Genomic DNA, 20,853 nt, shown 5'->3' with positions numbered 1-20,853 from the left:
TTTTGTTTTGTCTCATTTTGTTTTTGAGATAAGGTCTCACTACGTAGCTCTTGCTGTCCAGAAATTCACTATACAGACCAACCTGGCCTCAAACTCAGTTATCTGCCTGCCTCTGCCTTCTGAGCACTGGGATTACAGGTGTGTGCCATACCTGGCGATGCAAATCTTTTAATTTTCCCCTTGATATATAGAGATAGAGATAGATATAATTTCCCCCTGCATATAACTCTGTGCACCATGGGCTTGCAGTGCCCAATAAGAGAGCATCAGATACCTGGAGACTAGAGTTAAAGACGGTTGTGAGCCAGGCCCTCTGGAAGAGCATCCAGTGTTCTTAACTGCTGAGCTGTCCATCCCTACCCAGGTATTCTTAGCAAAGCTTTGGAGCATCTCAGTAGGACCAAGGCCTCAGGCCATACCAGTTCCCCAAGCAGAAAAAGTCATTAACACATAGGCACTTTTCCTAAAAAGGGTATCATATGGCTTAGGCTGGCCCCAAACTTGTGTAGAGGATGAGACTGAACTGATCCTCCTGCCTTAGCCTCCCTAGCTCTAGCTTACAGGCATAGACCACCACACCCAGTCTTGGGTTGACTGTGAAGGGAGGGGACAATGCTATGACTCTTTTATCAGAAAACTTCCAGCTAGAAGTAATCTTATAAATTTTTTTTGAACAGTTTAGAATGTCCTGTCTCTGCCCGGGGCTATAGCTAGAACTCAGATCCCATTCTTATGAGCAGTAACCAGATTCTTAGAGTTTCAGTTACTGGCTTTGTAAACTGTTGATTATGAGGAAGGTTCCATCTTAAATGACTTTCAAGTATGCTAATAGCTTAGCAGCAACTTGCAAATGAATCCATTTTTCCATTTTGTATGTATAAGTCGTTTTCTCTTAATCCTATGAAATAGAATCCATATCAAGTGATGGAATCCAGTCAAGACTCCATGGTTCATCAGGACCAATAATGCTCCCGAACCAGCCTCTCAAGGGCTGCTGGTGCTCTCCGTGAGTGGAGCCTGTCTCCTGTCTCTGGTCAGGTTCTCATCTTGCTCACAACCGATGGAGCGGGCAGACCATTGAGGAATAAATAACAAGGGTAACTTTATTTGCCACTAGAGAAAAGCAATTTGAATTGGAAAGTAAGAACTCTGCAACCTTCGGTGGCAGCAGATGCCAACCAAAGGAGATTGGTCTAAGTCCTCGGGCAAGTTTTGGGGTGCCTTGCTGAGAGGTGCCAACAGAAAAAATTGCCAGTGTTCCCATTGGAAATCTCCTGAAAGGTTCTTGGAGTGGCAGCCAACAGCGGTGCGTGGGAGAGCAAGTCTGTGGGTCAATGACGGAAGGAGCCGAGGGGAAGGGTCTCGTGTTTCCAGCAGGTCTTGAAGCCTCTGATGGTTGACGTGGGAATGAGTCACCATGCTTGTGGTCAGCTGGGTCCTGAGGCTGCCTCCCTCAGGACAGGATGTCCTAGGAGTCTATCTCTGAGGAGTCTTGAAGGAACAGCTTGGTGCAGCCAGCCCCCAGGCCTGGGCGACTGAGTGAAACACTGTCTCAAGAAAAAAGTAAGATAAAAGAAAAGAGGTGGGGAGGGCCAGGAGGGAGAGGAAACATTTTAATCTGTTTGTAGAGATTTTTCCCTGTCACTTTTTACAGTTGTTTTATTTCATTCGTTGTGCTTTATTAAACCAATATTCTGTGTTTTCAATGTTTTAAAATAGTTTCTAGCATGTGCAATTATGCTGCAATCAAATACTTTTGTGAATACGTATACTCATATTGTTAGAGATATATCCTCAGGGTAAACGGCATGGGGTGCCAGGTCACAGGCTCAATGCATATGTAGATTTGCTAAGATATTGCCAAACTGCTCTCTACCAGAGTTATACATTTTTGTGTTCCTTCCAAAACTCTGTGCAAGTGCTTGTTTCTCATAACCGTGCCAATTGAGTCTACTGTCGAGCTTCTGAGTCCCTGCCAATCAGATAGGCCAGGCTATTTTTAATTCTTCATGCAAACTTATCCCCAGCAAATCCTGCAGGTAACTAACATCAGTTTGAAAGTGCCATGCCAGGACGGTCTGGCGCCACCTGGCGGCAGCATATTCATTGCCGGAATGAGCTCTGGGCCTTTGCCCTAGACTTTCACTTAAGGGCTCCATTTCTTACCCCTTCTGCCCTAAACAAAAGATAAATAAATGATCCCCGCATTAAAACTTAGCTTTCCCCTCGTGTTGTAGTGTGCACCGCACCCCAAATTTGAAGAAATTGCAAATAACTAGGCATTCAAAACAACAAGCATCATTGGCATGAAAGTGATATCAAGGGTGGAGATGTGACTCAGTACTTGCCTAGCATGCCCGAAGCCCTCGCTTGGGTCCCTGGCACTTCGTCAATCCAGTGTGGTGGCACATTCCTGTAATCCCAGCACTCAGAAGGTGGAGTAAGGAGGAACAGCAGGTAGAAGCCAGCCTTGGTTACATAGAGAGTTGGAAACTAGCCTGGCATACACCAGACCCTATCCGAACAAGCAAACAAGAATATCAGACATACGGAAACTTTATCCCAACGACTATAGAAATAAAAACTGAAACAGTATCAGCGTTCACACAAAGCTCTAATTGGAAGGGAGGAATCAAGGGAAAGAGGGGATGGGACTGATTGCAAAAGATTCAGGCTGTGGACAGAAACGAACAGTACTTTTATAGGTTATTGGAGTGGTCTGAGGTCTGGAAGTTTATCTTAGTCATAAGGATGGTATTTTTAATTGTTAGCTGGGTGTGGCGGTGCATGTCTACTATCCCAGCAGTCCCAGGCAAGTGAGAGATACTGGCTCAAAAACAAAAAAAATTCTACTTATGAAGCACACCTTTAATGCCAGCACTCAGGAGGCAGAACAGGCAGATCTCTGTGAGTTCAAAGTCAGCCTGGTTTACAGAGGGAGTTCCAGGGCAGTCAGAAGTACACAGTGAGGCATAATTAATAAATAAGTAAGTAAGTAAATAAATAAATAAATAAACAAACGAACGAACAAACAAGCAAAATCCCTATTCATGGTTTAATTTGATTTTCCTCTGTAAGATACAGACCCTTGCAAATACCATGGAAACATCCTGCACTTGGGTTTTTTCCTCTGGAGATAAGGAACCAAGTACATTCCACACATTGTTGGCAAGGAAGGAAAGACATACTTGCTGACTACCAGGCTGTGGATTAAGGCCAGGTGAACCAGTGTCTCTTGCCTCCTTGATGGTCCTCGTTTCTATACTGGATCTTAGCCCAAAGTGCCTAGGGTCTTTATTTCCATGTCATGGGGCTCATCCAACAAGAGAAGCTCTTGTCAGGTGCGGTGGTCCACACCAGTAATCCCAGCTGGACTACATGGCAAGACAGCACGTCTCTTTTTTGTTGTTGTTGTTTTGTTTTTCAAAGCAGGGTTTCTCTGTGTAGCCCTGGCTGTCCTGGAACTCACTCTGTAGACCAGGTTGGCTTCTAATTCAGATATCTGCATGCCTCTACCTCCTGAGTGCTGGAATTAAAGGCAGCAAGATTCTTTTTTAACAAGGGAAAATTAAAAAAAAAAGACACAGTGAGTATGTGTGTGTCTAAGTTCTTGGCAGAGAAAAGTAACTGAACTGGCCTTTAGTATAGAAGCTGTTGGGTTTATCCTTTTACCAACTCCATTTCAGCCTCACCTGCTCTTTATACTTCTGCCCATGGAGCCTATAAAAAACATCAGGAGACATTGAAAGTTGCCCTGATTAAAGCCTCTCTCTCTCTCTCTCTCTCTCTCTCTCTCTCTCTCTCTCTCTCTCTCTCACACACACACACACACACACACACACACACACACACACACACACACACACCACACTGAGAGAGGAGAGAGAGAGAGAGAGAGAGAGAGAGAGAGAGAGAGAGAGAGAGAGAGAGAAAGGAAAATAGAAGAGGGACTATTTGGGAAGAGGAAACAGACCTATGGGAGTGAGACCAGACAGAGCAGGGCTGCTGATCACTACACACTCTATACACATACAAAAGTGTCAAGAACCCATTAGAATATATAATTGGTATATGCAGTAAAAACAGCATAATATGAGAGGACAGCCTACTGACCACCTGGGATTTGACTCCATTCTTCTGCTGAGGGCTGGAGTTCTCAGCACCTGCTGACACCACTGGCCAGATTCTTCTCCCTTCCGTCACTTTTTTCTCACATTTATTGAATATGGCAAAGGACAAAATGATAATAATTAAATCTTAAAACCTTAATTGATCATATATTTTCAAATCTAGAATAACAACACTTTATTTCATAAAAACAAAAATGTATCCAAAAGGGCTGAGAAAAAAAAATGTTACCAATATTTGCCCTAAAACTGAAGTCCTTTTTTCCTCTTGAGAGTCATGGAGTCAATAAGACTGAATGCCAATTGACTGAATGCCAAAGGAGACTTTTATTGGCCAAGAACAGAAGTAAGGGATAAACTCAAAAGTCAAGCTCTCAACTTTAGGGACTAGGAAGATTTGGTAATGTTAGATTTTTAAAAATGATTTATTTTTCCAGGCAATGGTGATACGTGCCTTTAATCCCAGCACTTGGGAGGCAGAGCCAGGTGGATTTCTGTGAGTTTGAGGCCAGCCTGGGCTAGAGAGCGAGTTCCAGGAAAGGCACCAAAACTACACAGAGAAACCCTGTCTTGAAAAACCAAAAATAAAAATTCAAGATCTTCAGCTATGGTGAATTAAAAGCCAGCTTGGGATACATGAGAGACCATCTTAATCTGCCCCTTCAAAAATAAAAAGGGGAAAAAAAAAAAAAAAAGCCGGGCGGTGGTGGCGCACGCCTTTAATCCCAGCACTCGGGAGGCAGAGCCAGGCGGATCTCTGTGAGTTCGAGGCCAGCCTGGGCTACCAAGTGAGTTCCAGGAAAGGCGCAAAGCTACACAGAGAAACCCTGTCTCGAAAAACCAAAAATAAATAAATAAATAAAAAAATAAAAAAAATAAAAAAAATAAAAAGGGGGGAGTATGGGCTAATAAAGGGGAGTCATAATTGTATGTCTTCGGGTAGTAGGTGTAGCTCCCCCTCTTTGCTTTGCTTTTATACTTCTTCCTGTTGTTGTCAGGGCAACTGTCAGTTATCAGCGCTAGGAGGGTTCATCATTTATCGTGCAGATAGCAGCATTTTTTTTAAAAAAGTTTTATTCAGGGTTCTGCCTGCATGCATAACTGCACGCCAGAAGAGGGCACCAGATCTCATTACAGATGGTTGTGAACCACCATATGGTTGGTGGGAATTGAACTCAGGACCTCTGGAAGAATAGCCAGTGCTCTTAACCTTAGAGGCATCTCTCCAGCCCCAGATAGCAGCATCTTGAGGTCAGAGGCTCTCTGGCAGCCATCTTTGTTGTGGAATATCTTTTTGTACACTGTGAAAATGTGTCTTTGCCAAGGTGCCTTCTTATTGGCTTAATAAAGAACTGAATGGGTAATAGCTAGGCAGGAAGAGGTTAAGCAGGACCTTCATGCAGAGAGAGAGGAAGAGGATATTAATCTAGGCCTCAGAGAGACACCAGAGGACGTAGAGAGGAAACAAGGGGTACAAGATGAGAGGTAATAAGCCATGAAGCAAAATATAGATTAATATAGATAGGTTCGTCTAAGTTATAAGAGCTAGTGGGATAAGCCTAACCTATAGGCTGAGCTTTCATAATTAATAATGTTTCTGTGGTTTTTTTGTGAGCTGGCAGTCCAAAGAAAAATCTGTCAACACATCCTAAACAAGTTTCTGATAGCCACTTAAAGAGAAACCACTGTCTACAAGACACCCTATACTCAAAAATAAAAAGGATTAAAATGGGTAGAAACTCAGCAAGGTCACCAATGCAGTGCTCAATGTAATTGGCTTTATAAGTCTACGAGTATGACCCAGTGACAGAGCAGGTACTTAATATAGGAGAGATTTCACACACACACACACTTAACATAGGAGAGGTTACACACACACACACACACACACACAGTTTCCATGTAAAGTAACGACACTGTGGTAGATTGACTAAGAATAGCCCCCACACAAGGGCTGGAGAGCTGGCTCAGAGGTTAAGAGCACTGGCTGTTCTTCCAGAGGTCCTGTGTTCGATTCCCAGCACCACATGGTTTATAACCATCTGTAATGAAATCTGGTGCCCTCTTCTGGCCTGCAGGGATGCATGCAGAATACTGTATGCATAATATACATACATACATACATACATACATACATACATACATACATACAGTGTGTATGAATAGCACCACACACAATAATTTGAATGCTTAGTCATCAGGGAGTGGCACTATTTGAAAAGGATCAGGAGGTGTGGCTTTGTTAGAGGAAGTGTGTCACTGGGGGTGGGCTTTGAGGTTTCAAAAGCCCCTATCAGACCCAGACTCTCTACCTACACATTAGGAAGATGAGGATGTAAACTCTTAGCTACTGCTCCAGTGCCTGCATGCTGCCATGCTCCCTGCCATGATGATAATGGACTAAGTCTCTGAAATTGTAAGCAAGCCTCCAATTAAATGCTTTCTTTCATAGGTGTTCCTTGTTCACAGCAATAGAACAGTGACCAAGGCAGACATGAAACAAAACGGAAATAAACCGGACATGATGGCTCATACTTGTAACCTCAGCACTTGGAAGGCTGATGGAGGAAGATCAGAGGGAGTTTGAGGCCATCCTGGGCTAGAGTAAGTCTGTTTAAAAAAAAGACAAAGAGGGCTGGTGAGCTGGCTCTTAGTAAAGTGCCTGTCACATAATCGTGAGGACCTGAGTTCTGACCCTCCAGCACCCACATAAAAGCTAGGCTCTGTGGCACACATCTCTAACTCCAGTGCATGGGGGCAGAGGTAGGTGGCTTCCTAGGGTTCATTGGCCAGCCAGTCTAGTCAAATTGGTGAGCTCTAGGTTCAGTGAGAGGTGGAGAGCTATTGAGGAAGACGCTGATCTCTGGCCTCCACATGCATGCACTCATACATGCATGCACGCACTGCATGTACATCACACAAAAGCAGAAGATAGATACCTTGATACAGGATTTTGCTCTGGCTTCCGTTTTCCAGTGAATGAATTCACAAGAGACACAGAATACAAAAGATACCGTGTTTATTACACACTCATAAGGTGAGTAGAGAATTATATCAACCTTTATTTCTTAGGCAGGCTTTACTTTTATTATTGTTATTTTAGACATGGTCTCGTGTAGCCTAGGCTGATCTCAAAAATCACTGCAGCTGAAAACGACCTTGAATTCCTAATCCTCCTGCCTCTGTACAGGGATGGGCCACAACTGGCTGCTCTTTGTTCTTAAGGTACTAGGGATTGAACCTGGGATCTTGAGCTTGTCAGACAAGTGCTCTTCCAGCTGGGCTATATGCCCAGCCCTTTATTTTCTTAAAGTCTCTCCTAGTCTCCTGACTTACAGGATCATTTACATTAATTCCTAGGGGAAGTAACAATGGGTGTTTCTGATCTTTACCAAAAAGCCTTCTTCTAGCTATTCACGTTTCCCCTCAGGGTTGGAGATACAAAGGAGTGTGAACTTGGGCAAGTTCCTTGGCTTTTCTGTGCCTGTTAAATGGGGTTAGTAATAACACCTTGTAATTCATGTTTGAAAAAAGGTTCTACTAGGCACGGTGGTGGATGCCTTTAGTCCCAGCACTCGGGAGTTAAGAGGTGAAGGAATGCTCCAAGTTCAAGGCCAGATTAGTTTACAGGAAAAGTTCCAGGCCTTGTCAGGGCTATACAGGGAGATCGTGTATGTGTATGTGTGCGTGTAATGAGATCCAGTTCCCTCTTCTGGCATGCAGGCAGAACACTGTATACATAATACATAAATGTATAAAGTAGATTCAATAATCTACCCTCTAAAAAAATTGTGCTTTCTCCTCTTTTAATCATTTTGTTAAACTGTCACCCCATTCACAACAGACTCCGTTTTCTTCCACTTTTTCAACCATGGGACTTAATCTACAGATCCTGTCAAAAACAGACACAGCCATGTTGGTCAAAGTTTGAGGTGTCTAAAGTGCAGCATGGTTATGAGACACATTCATCCTTCCTTTCTCTCTGTAGAAGCTGAAATCCAGCCTCACACAAGGACTACGTACGCAAGGACTCTACTCCTGAACTACCCTTAGATAATGTCCAATCCCTTAAAGTGACTGGGACAACCAGAACACAATCTTGTGCATGGCAAAGCATTCCTTGACCAATAAAGGTGGGGAGGGTGGGGGGCGGGGAGAGAGAGAAATGTATCCTTAACATTCTATTGTTTTGTACCAGATCAGAGTTAAGTACCTATCTCATGGAAACAATATCCATGGGATTGGCCCATCTCCCATTCTCAAATCTTTAATATAGCAGCAATTTCTAGATCATTCCCATTCAAGCACAAGACTGAAAAAAGGCTAAATTAAAATGTATCTTTTTAAAATGTAGCTATTAGAGATAGCTCAGTAGCTAAGGGCACTTGCTGCTCCTACAGGACCTCAGTCTAGTTCCCAGCACTCATGCTGCCTCTAACTCAAGGTCAAGGGGAATCCAATGCCCTCATTTGGCCTCCTTGGCACCTGCATATACCCACACATATATATATACATAATTAAAAATTAAAAACTAATGTTTCCAAGAGACAACATATACCCCTAACTTCAAATAACAAGACTACCAGGAAAATTTTAGATATTCAAGTCACTTTTGGGAGTCACAATTATTATTATTTTTCTTAATTGCATCTGTCTTTCATTTTTAGGTTTTTTTCTTTGTTTTGAAAAAAGGTCTCAAGTAGCCCAGTCTGGCCTCAAACTTGCTGTTTAGCTGAGGATGACCTTGAACTTCTGCCTCTCAAAGGCTAGGATCACAAGTGTGCACAACCCCACCTGATTTTATGCAGTGTTGGGGATCCAGCCCAGGGCTTCAGGCATGCTAGACAAGCACTTACTAACTTGGCTTTATCTCCAGTCCAGGAGTCCCAATTCTCTTAGTGCTGAACTTCAGGATTTAAACAAAATCAATGTGAAAAGTAAACATTTATTACAAAGATTAGTTTTGACATTGTAAAATGAAAGTAGAGATGGAATTTCCAAGGGATGCTGTAACCTGGAGAGGTGAACTCCAAAACTGTTCAACTTGATTCATACTCATCAAAAGCCCCCGGGGAAGTTATCTATCTCACAGGGTGAAGGGGCAATGAATCTACCCTTACCCTCCCCCCATCCTATCCCCCAACCATGACAACAAACTGAAACATACTTGAAAACGTCTTATGTTTAACTGAACTATTTCAAATCTTTCTTTTATTGTTCAATTGGATCTTATTTCCTCTGGAAAACTCTTTATTGGTAAAAGACCCTTAAGTGAGTGCTTAAGTTTTCAAAGGCTCAAAGGGAAGAAAGCAATGACCACCAGACCTTTCTTGCTAATTCCTGCTGTCTCAAACATTACAGTGGTTCTTCAAATAATCAGAGAACTCCCCCTTAGAAGCCTTAGGGGTGTCCATTATGCACACCGGACAGGACAGTGGATGGGCACTTTCTTCCTCCACTTGACCAAATGGCCAAGCAGAACCCACCCACTTCCTCCCAGCACAGCCCCAGCTTCACCCCAGCAGTAGGCGGCCATGGGACTCCGTTCTGATGTCCTGAAGTGTTGCCTTGAGCTAAGAAAATAGTCCTGGGGCCAGCCACAGGTTGCTGGGAAGCAGAACTTTCAGGTATTTTCCTGTTTATACAAAGGAGCCCCGAGTCCCTTAAAGATCTCATTCCCCTACTTCCAACAAAAACAAGTTTGACAAACCAAATTTTTATTTCCAGCAACATCTGTCTAATATAAACAAACAGAAACACAACCTTGCCAAAAAGCTAGGATGCCCTTCCGTATAAGAACCATTCAGTACATATCTCTCTCTCCCTCTCTCTCTCCCTCTCTCTCTCTCTCTCTCTCTCTCTCTCTCTCTCTCTCTCTCTCTCTCACACACACACACACACACACACACACACACACACACACACACACAGCCCAGCCCACCAAAGAGCCAAGACTATAAAGTATGCCATCTCCACAGCCCACACACATTTTACAAGGGTCTGTGCAGTTGTTCCAGCCAAGGGAAGAGTGACTGACACAGCTACTAGTCCCAGCCTTTTCTTTAGATCAGTAGTTTAAATCTTTCTTATTCCAAGTCTCTTGGGAGATTACTAAGCTCTCCCTCCTCATACAGACATGGTGTCAGTTTGTTTGTATCCAGGAGAATCCCAGTGGCACATTTTGTGGGGATAGAAGGCTCCAGAGACCAAAGAGCTGAGGTCACCACCAAACATTTCAGCCCCTCCTCTCTCCAGTCCCTACTCTAGAGCAGCTGGCACCCATCCTCATCAGGAAAGGAGAAAGCTAGTGAATTAGGCTTTAAGTCCTTATTCAAAGGCCATTACAGCCAAGTACTGGTTTCAGGTTCCTGTCAGTCCAGTCATCTTGGCTGTCTAGTCTAGGACTCTTGTCCGATCCGTAAAAATGGGAAATGAAACTTTGTAACTAGTCTCAGGCCACCCAGTGGTGGAGGGCAGGAAAGGGGAGGGAGAAATAGCTGATGTTATTGAAATCATATCCTAGCTAAAATAAAAGCAAGGGGTCCTGTGGGACCTAGAAGACATTGAAGGCATCCTGTGCAGCTACAGCCAGCAGGGGGGCTGGAACCTGTAGCACCTGAGTAAGGCAAGAGAACAGATGAGCTGCAGCAGGTCACACCAGGAATGATGAGGTCTGTTTGAATTCCCCCTAGAGGAAAAAAAAAAAAAAAAAAAAAAAAATCCAGTCGATTCCAGTCTCATTTTGCTCATCAACACACAGTCTAGAAACTTCTACTTGATGGGGAAAGCCTCTCCTCCTCTGGGCAGGCACACTCACCTCACTTCGAGCACTCGGCTGGCTGTAAATCACCTTTTTACCTGGTGCAGTCCTGAGGGAAAACCAGAAATGGGGAGACACTCAGGCCCCAGCAATTAATGGATCCTTGCCAATATCCGGGGTCAGAATGTAAAACTTTGCAGAAAAACTGAGTGCAAGGTATTGGCAGGAGACAGGAACAGAAGTCCAGGTGTCATACTCTCCAAAACCACTGCTTCCACATTACTCCCCCTTCCCCACTCCCATGGCTCAGCTCCAAACCACACACATCCATGCTTTCACGAGAGAACCCTGGGACAGCGCCATTGCTCACCCTTTCTTTGTTCCTGAAAAAGAAAAAAGAGAGACCAAGACCATGATTACTATCAGAATAGAATGCAGTATGGCACGGGAATTAGGGGGAAGTAGCATGTGGTTTTTGATATGAGCTAGATCATGTTATCCATGCTCTTGGATAACTGGAAAATGGTACCATCACATGGAGCAGGGTTATCAGGGTCCATATTCAGATGGCACCCACAAACCATGCAAGGACAAAGACCTTCTAGCTGGGTACAGTAGCACTTGCTACTGTGCTCAGCACTTAGAAGGCTGAGGCAGGAGGATCACTATGAGTGGGAGGGCAAAGTTTCAGGCCAGCCTGGGCCATCACAAACAAACAAGCTTCTGGGGGAAGAAGTGGTGGTGGCAAATACTTACTTTCAAAGTATCCTCTGCTATAAGCAAACCAGATGCCAAAAATCAAGACTCCAAGGAGAATCAATGTTACCAGGACAGCAGCCACGATGCCCCCCACATTCAGTTCCACTGTAAGACACAAATGAGACGCCAGGCGCCTTGATACACAGCTGTGGTGCTGACAATACTGTCGATAACCACATGAAAATCAGCCTCTGATCACAACCCAGCTCCACTCCCAGGCCGCAGCCACTCTCACTCACCAGCATCCACGTGTACAGCCTCTGACCTCATGGCCGTCCCAAACCCATTCTGAGCTTGGCAGTAGTATTCACCACTATCGAAGGCTGTCACTGGATCAAAGACCTAGAGGGAAGAGGATGAACGGGCTTCTCGCTTGAATAAGTCAAGCACCTAACCTGTTGTTAGTCCTCGGACCCTGTTAGCCCCGATGTTTCCTCCTTCCCACTCTCGGGGGTTCCACGACGGCCCCCCTTGCCGTTCACCTCCCCCCTTTCATACCAGGTCCCCTGTCTTTGGATCAACGGTGTAGGAAGAATTAATGAAGGCTCGGGTTTTCTTGGCATCTGTAAGCATGTCTATCCCATCCCTGAACCAGGAATACTCAGAAGGCGGGGAACCATCTTGTTCCGAGCAGGTCAGCACTGCCCTGTTCCCAATGGTGAGAGAGGAGGGGATATTGACCGTCGGCTTGGATGGAGGCACTGGGGAGGGAGGAAAGAAAAAGGCGCTGAACACAAGGGCAGGAGGGTTACGATGAGTGTAGGTAACAAATTAGGATGACACTCTCAACCAATCAGCTGGAGGTGCCACCAGCATGCCCTTGGTTCCCACGGGGAGGAGGGGAACACAGACGTACTCACCACCTCTATATCTTCACCATCTGCAAACGAGGACTAAAGCTTAGCAGTTTGCTACCGGGTTTAGGGAAGCAACTGGTTTTAAGCCGACATGAGGTTATATGGCACCTACCAAGCACAGTGAGGCGGACGCTGACCTCCCCATAGTTCTGGCCGCCGTCCTCAGAGACCATACAAGTATACTCTCCTGTGTCTTTCCGGGTCACCGAACTGAACGTGATGCCATTGGATGAGAAGGTAACGCGGTCTGCATAGGAAGCTACCAGGGGATGGAAGCAGAAGAGACCCGGTAAACCAGACAGCAAAGGGAAGGCAAAGGTGGTACCCAAGGTGCATCCTTTATCCTCCGCCAAAGGGAAGTACTCAGAGCCTCGAGCTCCAGACGCACCCCCCCCCACCTCTGGAATCCAGGCCGGGCAGCGCCAACGGCTCCCCAATCTTAGCCACTGGGACAATTAATTTACCTGTGATCTGGCTGTTATAGCAAACAAGCGTGGTAGTGTCCCCTTGGACGAACTTCCACTCCACTCGGGGAGAGGAGAAGCCCGAGTAGGTGCAGGACAACTTGACGGCTGCAGAGAGGGCAGACATGAGAGAGAGAAAGGGGGAGCCCCCGACCACAAGCCATGTCCTCCCAACCCCCACCCTGCTGCCCTCCACAGCTCCGCCCCACTCACAGTTATCCTCAGCAACTTGGACGTCGGGTTGAGAGGTGTACACTGAACCCTTGCCTTGTACCAGAGAGCCTGAGAAGAGAAGAGAGGGACCCCATCAGGGGGCGGAGTTGCCACAGGGTAGGAAGGACAAAGCTAGGAGATGAGGCTGAGAGCTCAAGGTGAGGGAGGGTCAAGCTGGCCGGTATCCTGAAGACGTTAAACGTGTTGTTACAACGGCAGGCAGGCCAGTACTACTTCTAAAATGGAAATACAACTTCTTTTATTTTTAGTGGCGGCTTCCTCTATGGCTCCCAGTACTCGAATTACATTCCTACTGGTCCAAAAGGGAGCTGACAGAAATGACATTTCATGGTTCAGAGGAAGCTCCACAAAACACTGCAGCCACTTGTCCAATCAATCCTGGAAGGAAGCCAGCTAGCCAGCAAGCTGGAGGCAAGGCAGCCAGGATGGGTAATGAGGATAAAACCACGACTTGACATGTGCAGAACATGAGCTGTTTTTAAAAGTGTTCTCGGAGATGTTACAATGTTTGATCCTTGAAACAAGCGTGACGTATCAGCCGGACAAGAGTTATCACCCAAATTTCACACGAGAAACTGAGATTACAAGTAAAGACAGGTGCACAAAAATCGCATCGCTGGCTGAGTCGCGGCAAGGGGGGACCAGAAGGGAGCTCAGATCCCCGCATTAGAATCACATACTTGCCAAATGGAGAAAGAAAAGTCAGTGTGGGCTCGGGGCGGAGACATGAGGAGCCAGGAGGCTAATGAAATAACATGGGAGTGGGGGAATCATCAGCGCTCACAGTAAAGTCCCCAAACGAGTGACAGAGGACTCTGTGGGACACACACACACATAGACAGGCACACACACACACACACCCTCCTTTGTGTTTTCAAAGTTCAAATTTACAAAGAATGTGTTTATTTACAGCTCTAAGTCAGAGGCCTTAGATAAATGCACAATGTACAGTGCAAGCATGTCTACTGCATTCCAATACGCTTTCCTTTATTTACCTACCCACAGAGCTTGGCCTCTCAGATATCTTGGCCTCTGAGGTCTCATTCCCTATCTGAAATGTAAGAGTTTGAACAAGATGGTCTCCAAAGGCCTGTTTCTCTCCACACTCTCTGACATCACTGTTTAAAGAGTACCTTGTTTGTTTCTGCAGGGCTGGGGATCAAAGGCAAGGCCTTGTACATCACAGGCATACGCTTTACTACGGAGCCACACCCCCAGCCAGGCCTTCAGAGTATCTTTACATGCACTGATTTCAATCAGACACAATTAGTTCAGACACTATTTTTTGTTGAGTTTTGTTGTTTTGTTTTTCAGAAAGAATCCCACTGTACACCAGAGCAGCCTCGAACTCCTTGATCATCCTGTCCTTACTTCCCTAGCACTGGGATTATAGGTGTGTGATGCATCTTCTCAACTCCGGATCTGGGGAACCTCTGAAGGACCATTCCTGTTTCAAATCTCCCTGTACAGTAGGCAACTCTCCATCTGCCAGATGTTGTACCCTTCTCCTCCTTTTCAGTGTAGATCCCAAGAGCACTCCCTAATAAATGACATCTCAGATATATGAATGCTTTGCCTGCATGCATCTATATGTACTATGCCAGGGGGTCAGAAGAAGGTACCAGATCTCCTAGAAGTAGAGTTGCAAACAGTTGTGAGCTGCCAAGTAGGTGCTGGAAATTGAACACGGGTCCTCTGCAAGACCAGCAAGTGCTCAAGCCTCCAGGCCATCTCTCCAGTCCCTCAGATGCTACTCTTAAAAAGTGCTACTCACTGATCTATAAGTGATTTCTAATACTATCACTTTGCATATTTTCCATTATAGAGTTGTTGGTTGGTTGTTTTTGTTTGTTTGTTTTGTTTCATTTTGTTTTTTTGTTTTTAAGACAGGCTTTCTCTGTGTAACAGCTTTGGCTGTCCTGGAACTCACTGTGTAGACCAGGCTGGCCTTGAACTCACAGGGATACGCCTGCCTCTGCCTCCTAAGTGTAAAGGCGTGTGTCACCACCGCCCAGCTCATTATAGTTTTAATACTGAATTCATACTCAAGTGTAACAACAGATCTGGAAATTAAATCAACTAGCCCTCATTAAACTGGAATATCTTCCTGGGGATATGATTAAAAGCTCAGTGGTTAAGGCTCTTCCCATTAGATGATGTAAGTATAACCACCAGAGTTTGGTCCCTAGAGCCTACATCAAGGTGGAGGGAGAGAACCAACTCCAGAAAGTTGTCCTCTGACCTCCACACGTGCACACACACAAATGATAAACTTTAAAAATTCTAATGTAGCTGTAATCCTATCATTTGGGAGGCAAAGGCAAGAAAACCAATGCAAGCCTGGTCTACATGGTGAGTTCCAGGCCAGCCTGGTCTACATGGTGAGTTCCAGGCCAGCCTGGTCTACATGGTGAGTTCCAGGCCTACATGGTGAGTTCCAGGCCTACATGGTGAGTTCCAGGCCAGAGTCTGGTAGCTCACAAGTCATCCTTGCTTGAATGCTGGGAACCTTGTTCTACAAAGGCTCTGAAGTTCTGCAATTTGCCTTCTGTGATGCTTGAACCAGATATCAAGAGGAATGAAGAGCTTACTGCCCCAGCGGCTGCCCACAGGCTCACAGCTACAGAGCACCGCCTTGCCCCAGGACTGCCTTGTCCCAGGACCACCTCTCCACCGGGGTTAGGAGCGGCAGAAACCATCATTTGACGATGACCCGGGGGGGGGGGGGGGATGTAAAGCCCCCACTCTACTTCCCAACTCTCCTACGCTCCCTGTGTACTAGGCGGACACGTCAGTACACCTCAGCCCCTCCTCCTGCCCAATCCTGTATCCGTCCCCTCCTTTCCACAGGTGTGAATCCCAAAAACAAACCCTAATAAAGTGTCTTGTATGATAACTGATATCTCGGAATCAGCTTCGCAAGAACCCAACCTATGACACCACCCAAATTATGAGCAAACATCTAATTAAACTACTGAAAAGCAGGCTCTGAAATTCACACACACACACACACACACACACACACACACGCACGCACACACGCACGCACACACACACGCACACACACACACTACAATGTACAAATGTTAGTTATTCTTCACCATTTTTTATGTTGAATAGTTTTTAATTAATAAACTAATTGATTAATTAGGAGTGTGTGTGTACATGCCGGGGCAGGAACATGGAGGTCAGTAAACAATTTTTTGGAAATCATTTCTCTCCTTCCACCTTGCAGACAACATCTCTCTTCTCTGCCACCACCGCGCTGTTTCCAGGCTAGCTGGCCGAATCTGGTTTTTACATGGGTTCTGGCCATTGAACTCAGGTCAGGCTTACCTGCTGGGCCATCTCCCCAGCCCCTAACCCTGTGTTGTGAGTCCTTTGAAACTGTGAGATCAAAAAGACACTCAGGGGTTCTATCACATATATACACAAAAACCCCGGGCTTCCGGCACACTCCCCTCTTAATCATGACGGACACAACCTGCTTCGTGTTCTCACCCGTGAAATACAGGAACCTGCATCTCGGTGTCTACCCAACTCCCTCCACTGCAAATGCCTGTTGGCTATGACCCACCTGCACCGAGACTCAAAAGTCTACTGTGGAGAGCTGAGATGGCTCAAGGGAGTCAACTCACTTGTTACCAAGCCTGACGACTCAGTTCAATCCCCAGGTCCCACATGGTAAAAGCAGAGGACCAATTCCAATGCACCATGACTTACGTACACACACACACACACACACACACACACACACACACACACACACACAAAAGAAACGAAATATTTTTAATTTAAAAATAAAAACTGCGCTGGGCAGTGGTGGCGCATGCCTTTAATCCCAGCACTCGGGAGGCAGAGCCAGGCGGATCTCTGTGAGTTCAAGGCCAGCCTGGGCTACCAAGTAAGTTCCAGGAAAGGTGCAAAGCTACACAGAGAAACCCTATCTCAAAAAACCAAAACCTGGAAGTTTCACATGGGCTGGAGAGATGGCTCAGAGGTTAAGAGCACTGACCGCTCTTCCAGAGGTCCTGAGTTCAAGTCCCAGCAACCACATGGTGGTTCACAACCATCTGTAATGAGATCTGGCACCCTCTTCTGCATACATAATAAATTAATTAAAAAAACTGATTAATTAATTAATGTCTACTGTGCCTGCCTATGTCCCGCATGATTCAAACCCAGCCTCAGCACCATGCTCTTCCTATTCATCCACCAAAGACACCACAACCAATGCGGCCCATGTTCCCCTTCTCATTCCTTCGCATGCCTCTGGAACTAGACCACCTATGTGCAAATCCCAGCTCCGTTTCCTACTTGACTTTGTGACCCAGGCAGGCCACTGTAGCCATTTAGAAGATTCTGGCAGTCTGTAAAATGGGGACAACAACTGTTTCTACGTCAAGATGAGAGGGTTAAAGAGGACAACACAAATAAAGTGCTTCGCCCAGCATGGTGGCACACCTCCTTAATCCCAGTCCTGGGAGGCAGAGGCAGGTGGATCTTTGTGAGTTCTCAGCCAATCAGAGCTACACAGTGAAACCGTCTCAAAACAAACAATAACAAACTCCAAAGTGACAGTGTGTGACCCAGAGGACCCAAATAAACACCATCTTATCATACCATCCACCCACAAGCTTTCCTGTTCACACCTCCTTCTGGCATTGACACGTCTTCAACAGGACATTTAATTAAGCAGTAAGTACTGCATGAGGAAGGCTTACACCCCAGCCCACCAAATCATCTCCCTAGTCACTGTAACTGCTTTGGGAAGGCATCCCCTTCTCTATCACTTTCATGGATAGAACAGCAGAATCGGGACTGTCCCTCGTGAACACCCATCTACAACAGGATGAATCATTTGCCTGCCCAATCTCGCCTCTATTTTCTCCCTGGCCTCATCATAACTCCCCCCGCCCCTCTCTTTTTCTTTTTTAACATAACCTCTGATCCTCCTACATACTCTTACTAATGCACGTGATAAATCAAAACAAGGAAATTCCATTCTGAAGTTTTACTTAAAAAAAAAAAAATCCATATTTAAAGCCAGGCCTAGTGTGGTACACACCTTTTGTCCCAGTACTTGGGACACAAAGGCAGGTGGATCTCTGAGTTCAAAGCCAGCCTGGTTTACAGAGCAAGTTCCAGAACAGCCAGGGCTACACAGAGAAACCCCTTCTCAAAACAAACAAACAAAATCTATTTTTTGGCGATCTTATTTCTTTTTATGTGGATGAGTGTTTTGTCTGCATGGATGTCTGTGCACCATGTGTGTGCTGTGCCCATACAGGCCAGAAAGAGGGAGTCAGATTCTCTAGAATTAGCCCCACCTATCCCTCCTCTGCCTAGCTATTGACCATTCAGCTTTTTATTAGACCAATCAGATGCCTTAGGCAGGCAAGGTGAAACAGCAACACATCTTTACACAATTAAACAAATGCAGCATAAACAAATGCAACACACCTTTGCATAGTTAAAGTAATATTCCACAGCATAAACAAATGTAACACATCTTTACATAGTTAAAGTACTATTTCACAACAGATGGTGACAGTATTCCAACCACCATTTTCAATGTTGAGAAAGTGAGACCTGGAACAGTTAAGAAGTCTCACCAAATAAAAAACTAATCAACCTTCAAGACAGGCAGAGGCAGGAGGATCTCTGTGAGTTCAAGGCCAGCCTGGTCTACATAGTGAGTCTCAGGTCAGCTAGGGCTGCAGAGGAGAGACCTTGTCTCCAAAAGGGGAAAAAAAAAAAAGAAAAAGAAAAACCCAAAGAAAACAAATGAGTAATCAAGATTCTGGAGAAGCAAGCAAACTGTCCAGACCAAATCACAGTGAGTGGTAAGAGAGTTTCAAAGCGATCCAGCCCAATTGCAAGGCAGCGCTAACTCCCTCTCTACACTCTCCAGCCACCCGTTTTTGATGACTCCGTGCTGCCTAGGTGGCAGAATGCAAATTTCAGCAAGCTAGGAAAATTCCAGCACTATCCGAGCTGCAATCCGCTTCCCATCTTTCACTCACTCTCCTGTCGCAACCGGCCATCTGGCAACACAAACCACTTCCCAGCTGTTGGCCAATCCCTGCCTTTGCTCAAGCTGCTGCTGCTGCCATGTGCACCGCCCTTTCCCCTCTTTGCCTGGTTGGCACCCAGCCCTTCACTTTTTTTTTTCCGGGAAATGACCCACCACCCCCTAGTTCTCTCGGAGCCTCTTTCCTGGGCTTTCACTAGCCCCCGCAAAAACACCATTGAAGTGTTTCCTGAATTACGTGCTGTTATATCTAAACACTCCCATGTCTTTCCAGTAAATGCCCAGACAGCAGAGACCATGTCTCATTTCTCACTCTAAGTACTACTACTCAACCGCCAGCATAGTGCCTGATACCATGTATCAGGTATTTGCGGAGTGGCACAGAACACAAACAAATTAGGTCATGGCAGGCCATTCACTTCAATACCCGCTTGTTGAGGTTTATCTTCAAAGTTCAGTTTTTAAATGGGCAGGCCAGATGGCAGTATGGCCACACGAAGGAAAAACAAACTTGTTTCAAAATCCAATCTCTGTAATATTTTTTAAATATTTATTTATTTACTTTGTGTATGCGAATGCTCTATCTGCATGTACATCTTTATGCCAGAAGAGGATATCAGATCCCATGATAGATGGTTGTGAACCACCATGTGGTTGCTGGGAATTGAACTCGGGTCCTCTGGATGAGCAGCCAGTGTTTTGTGGTTTTTTTTTTTAATGTACATTGATATGAAGGTGTCAGATCCTCTGGAACTGGAGTTACAGACAGTTGTGAGCTGCCATGCAGGCCCTGGGAATTGAACCTGGGTCCTCTGGAAGAATAGCCAGTGCTTTTAACCGCTGAACCATCTCTCCAGACCCGCAGCCAGTGTTTTTAACCACTGAGTCATTTCTCCAGCCCTCCCTGTAATATTTTAATACTAACACAATCCTTTTTTTTTTTTTTTAAGTTCTAGTTGGGGTGGGGACTAAAATTATTTACTTATTGTTTTTTGTTTTGTTTGGGACAGGGTCTCAATGTAGCCCAGGCTGGCCAATTTCTGTTCCTCCTGCCTTCCCCTCCTGCATGATGGTTTTATGCGTCCCTGGAGACCAAATCCAAGGCTTCATGAATGTTAAGCGAGCGTTCTACCAACTGATCTACACTCCCAGCTCCTCAAACCTAGTTTTGTTTTTTGTCCGTAAGATTTTTATTTCTGTGTGTGTGTGTGTGTGTGTGTGTGTGTGTGTGTGTGTGTCCAAAGAGGCCAGAAGAGGGCAGCAGATCCCCTGGAGCTGGAGTTACAGATGGTTGTGAACCTCCCAATGCTGGTAGTAGGAACCAAATTCCACTCTTAACTGCCAAACCCTCTCAAGTCCTAAAACTTACACAGGTCAGAAGAGGGCGCTAGATCCCCAACAACTGGTGTTACGGATGGTAATGAAAGATCAAGAAGGTACTGAGACCTGAACCCCAGTCTTCTGTAAGAACAAGTGCTTCTAATCCCCAAGCCACCTCTCCAACCGCCTTAGTTCTATATTTTAAAAAACAAAGGGGTTTCTCAGAAAATTAGGAATCGAACTACCTCAAGACCCAGCCATCCCACTCTTGGGCATATTCCCAAGGAATGCTGATTCA

The 20,853-nt window shown here is 45.4% G+C and overlaps 1 protein-coding gene across 2 annotated transcripts in view; it reads right to left on the bottom strand.

Annotated features, from left to right (window-relative positions):
- Positions 1–9,827: 9,827 nt before the first annotated feature.
- The window catches only part of F11r (F11 receptor), a 30,820-nt gene continuing 19,794 nt past the window's right edge, over positions 9,828–20,853 (bottom strand). The window contains exons 2-9 of one of the 2 annotated variants that reach the window (XR_013043395.1): positions 13,181–13,249; positions 12,968–13,075; positions 12,616–12,762; positions 12,145–12,347; positions 11,886–11,988; positions 11,644–11,751; positions 10,945–11,270; positions 9,828–10,815 (exon numbers count right to left, since the gene is read on the bottom strand). Coding sequence is in view for 1 of the 2 variants with exons in the window: in XM_076547967.1 (XP_076404082.1) it covers positions 10,780–10,815; positions 10,945–10,996; positions 11,640–11,751; positions 11,886–11,988; positions 12,145–12,347; positions 12,616–12,762; positions 12,968–13,075; positions 13,181–13,249 (830 nt within the window). In the remaining variant the exon portion in view is untranslated. Of the gene's footprint in view, positions 10,816–10,944; positions 11,271–11,639; positions 11,752–11,885; positions 11,989–12,144; positions 12,348–12,615; positions 12,763–12,967; positions 13,076–13,180; positions 13,250–20,853 lie in introns of both variants that reach the window. The other variant, XM_076547967.1, reaches the window with a different exon arrangement.

The sequence above is a fragment of the Peromyscus maniculatus genome, chromosome 11 (assembly GCF_049852395.1).
Source record: "Peromyscus maniculatus bairdii isolate BWxNUB_F1_BW_parent chromosome 11, HU_Pman_BW_mat_3.1, whole genome shotgun sequence".
Lineage (NCBI taxonomy): Eukaryota > Metazoa > Chordata > Mammalia > Rodentia > Cricetidae > Peromyscus > Peromyscus maniculatus.
This window is presented reverse-complemented; position numbering and strand designations above follow the sequence as displayed.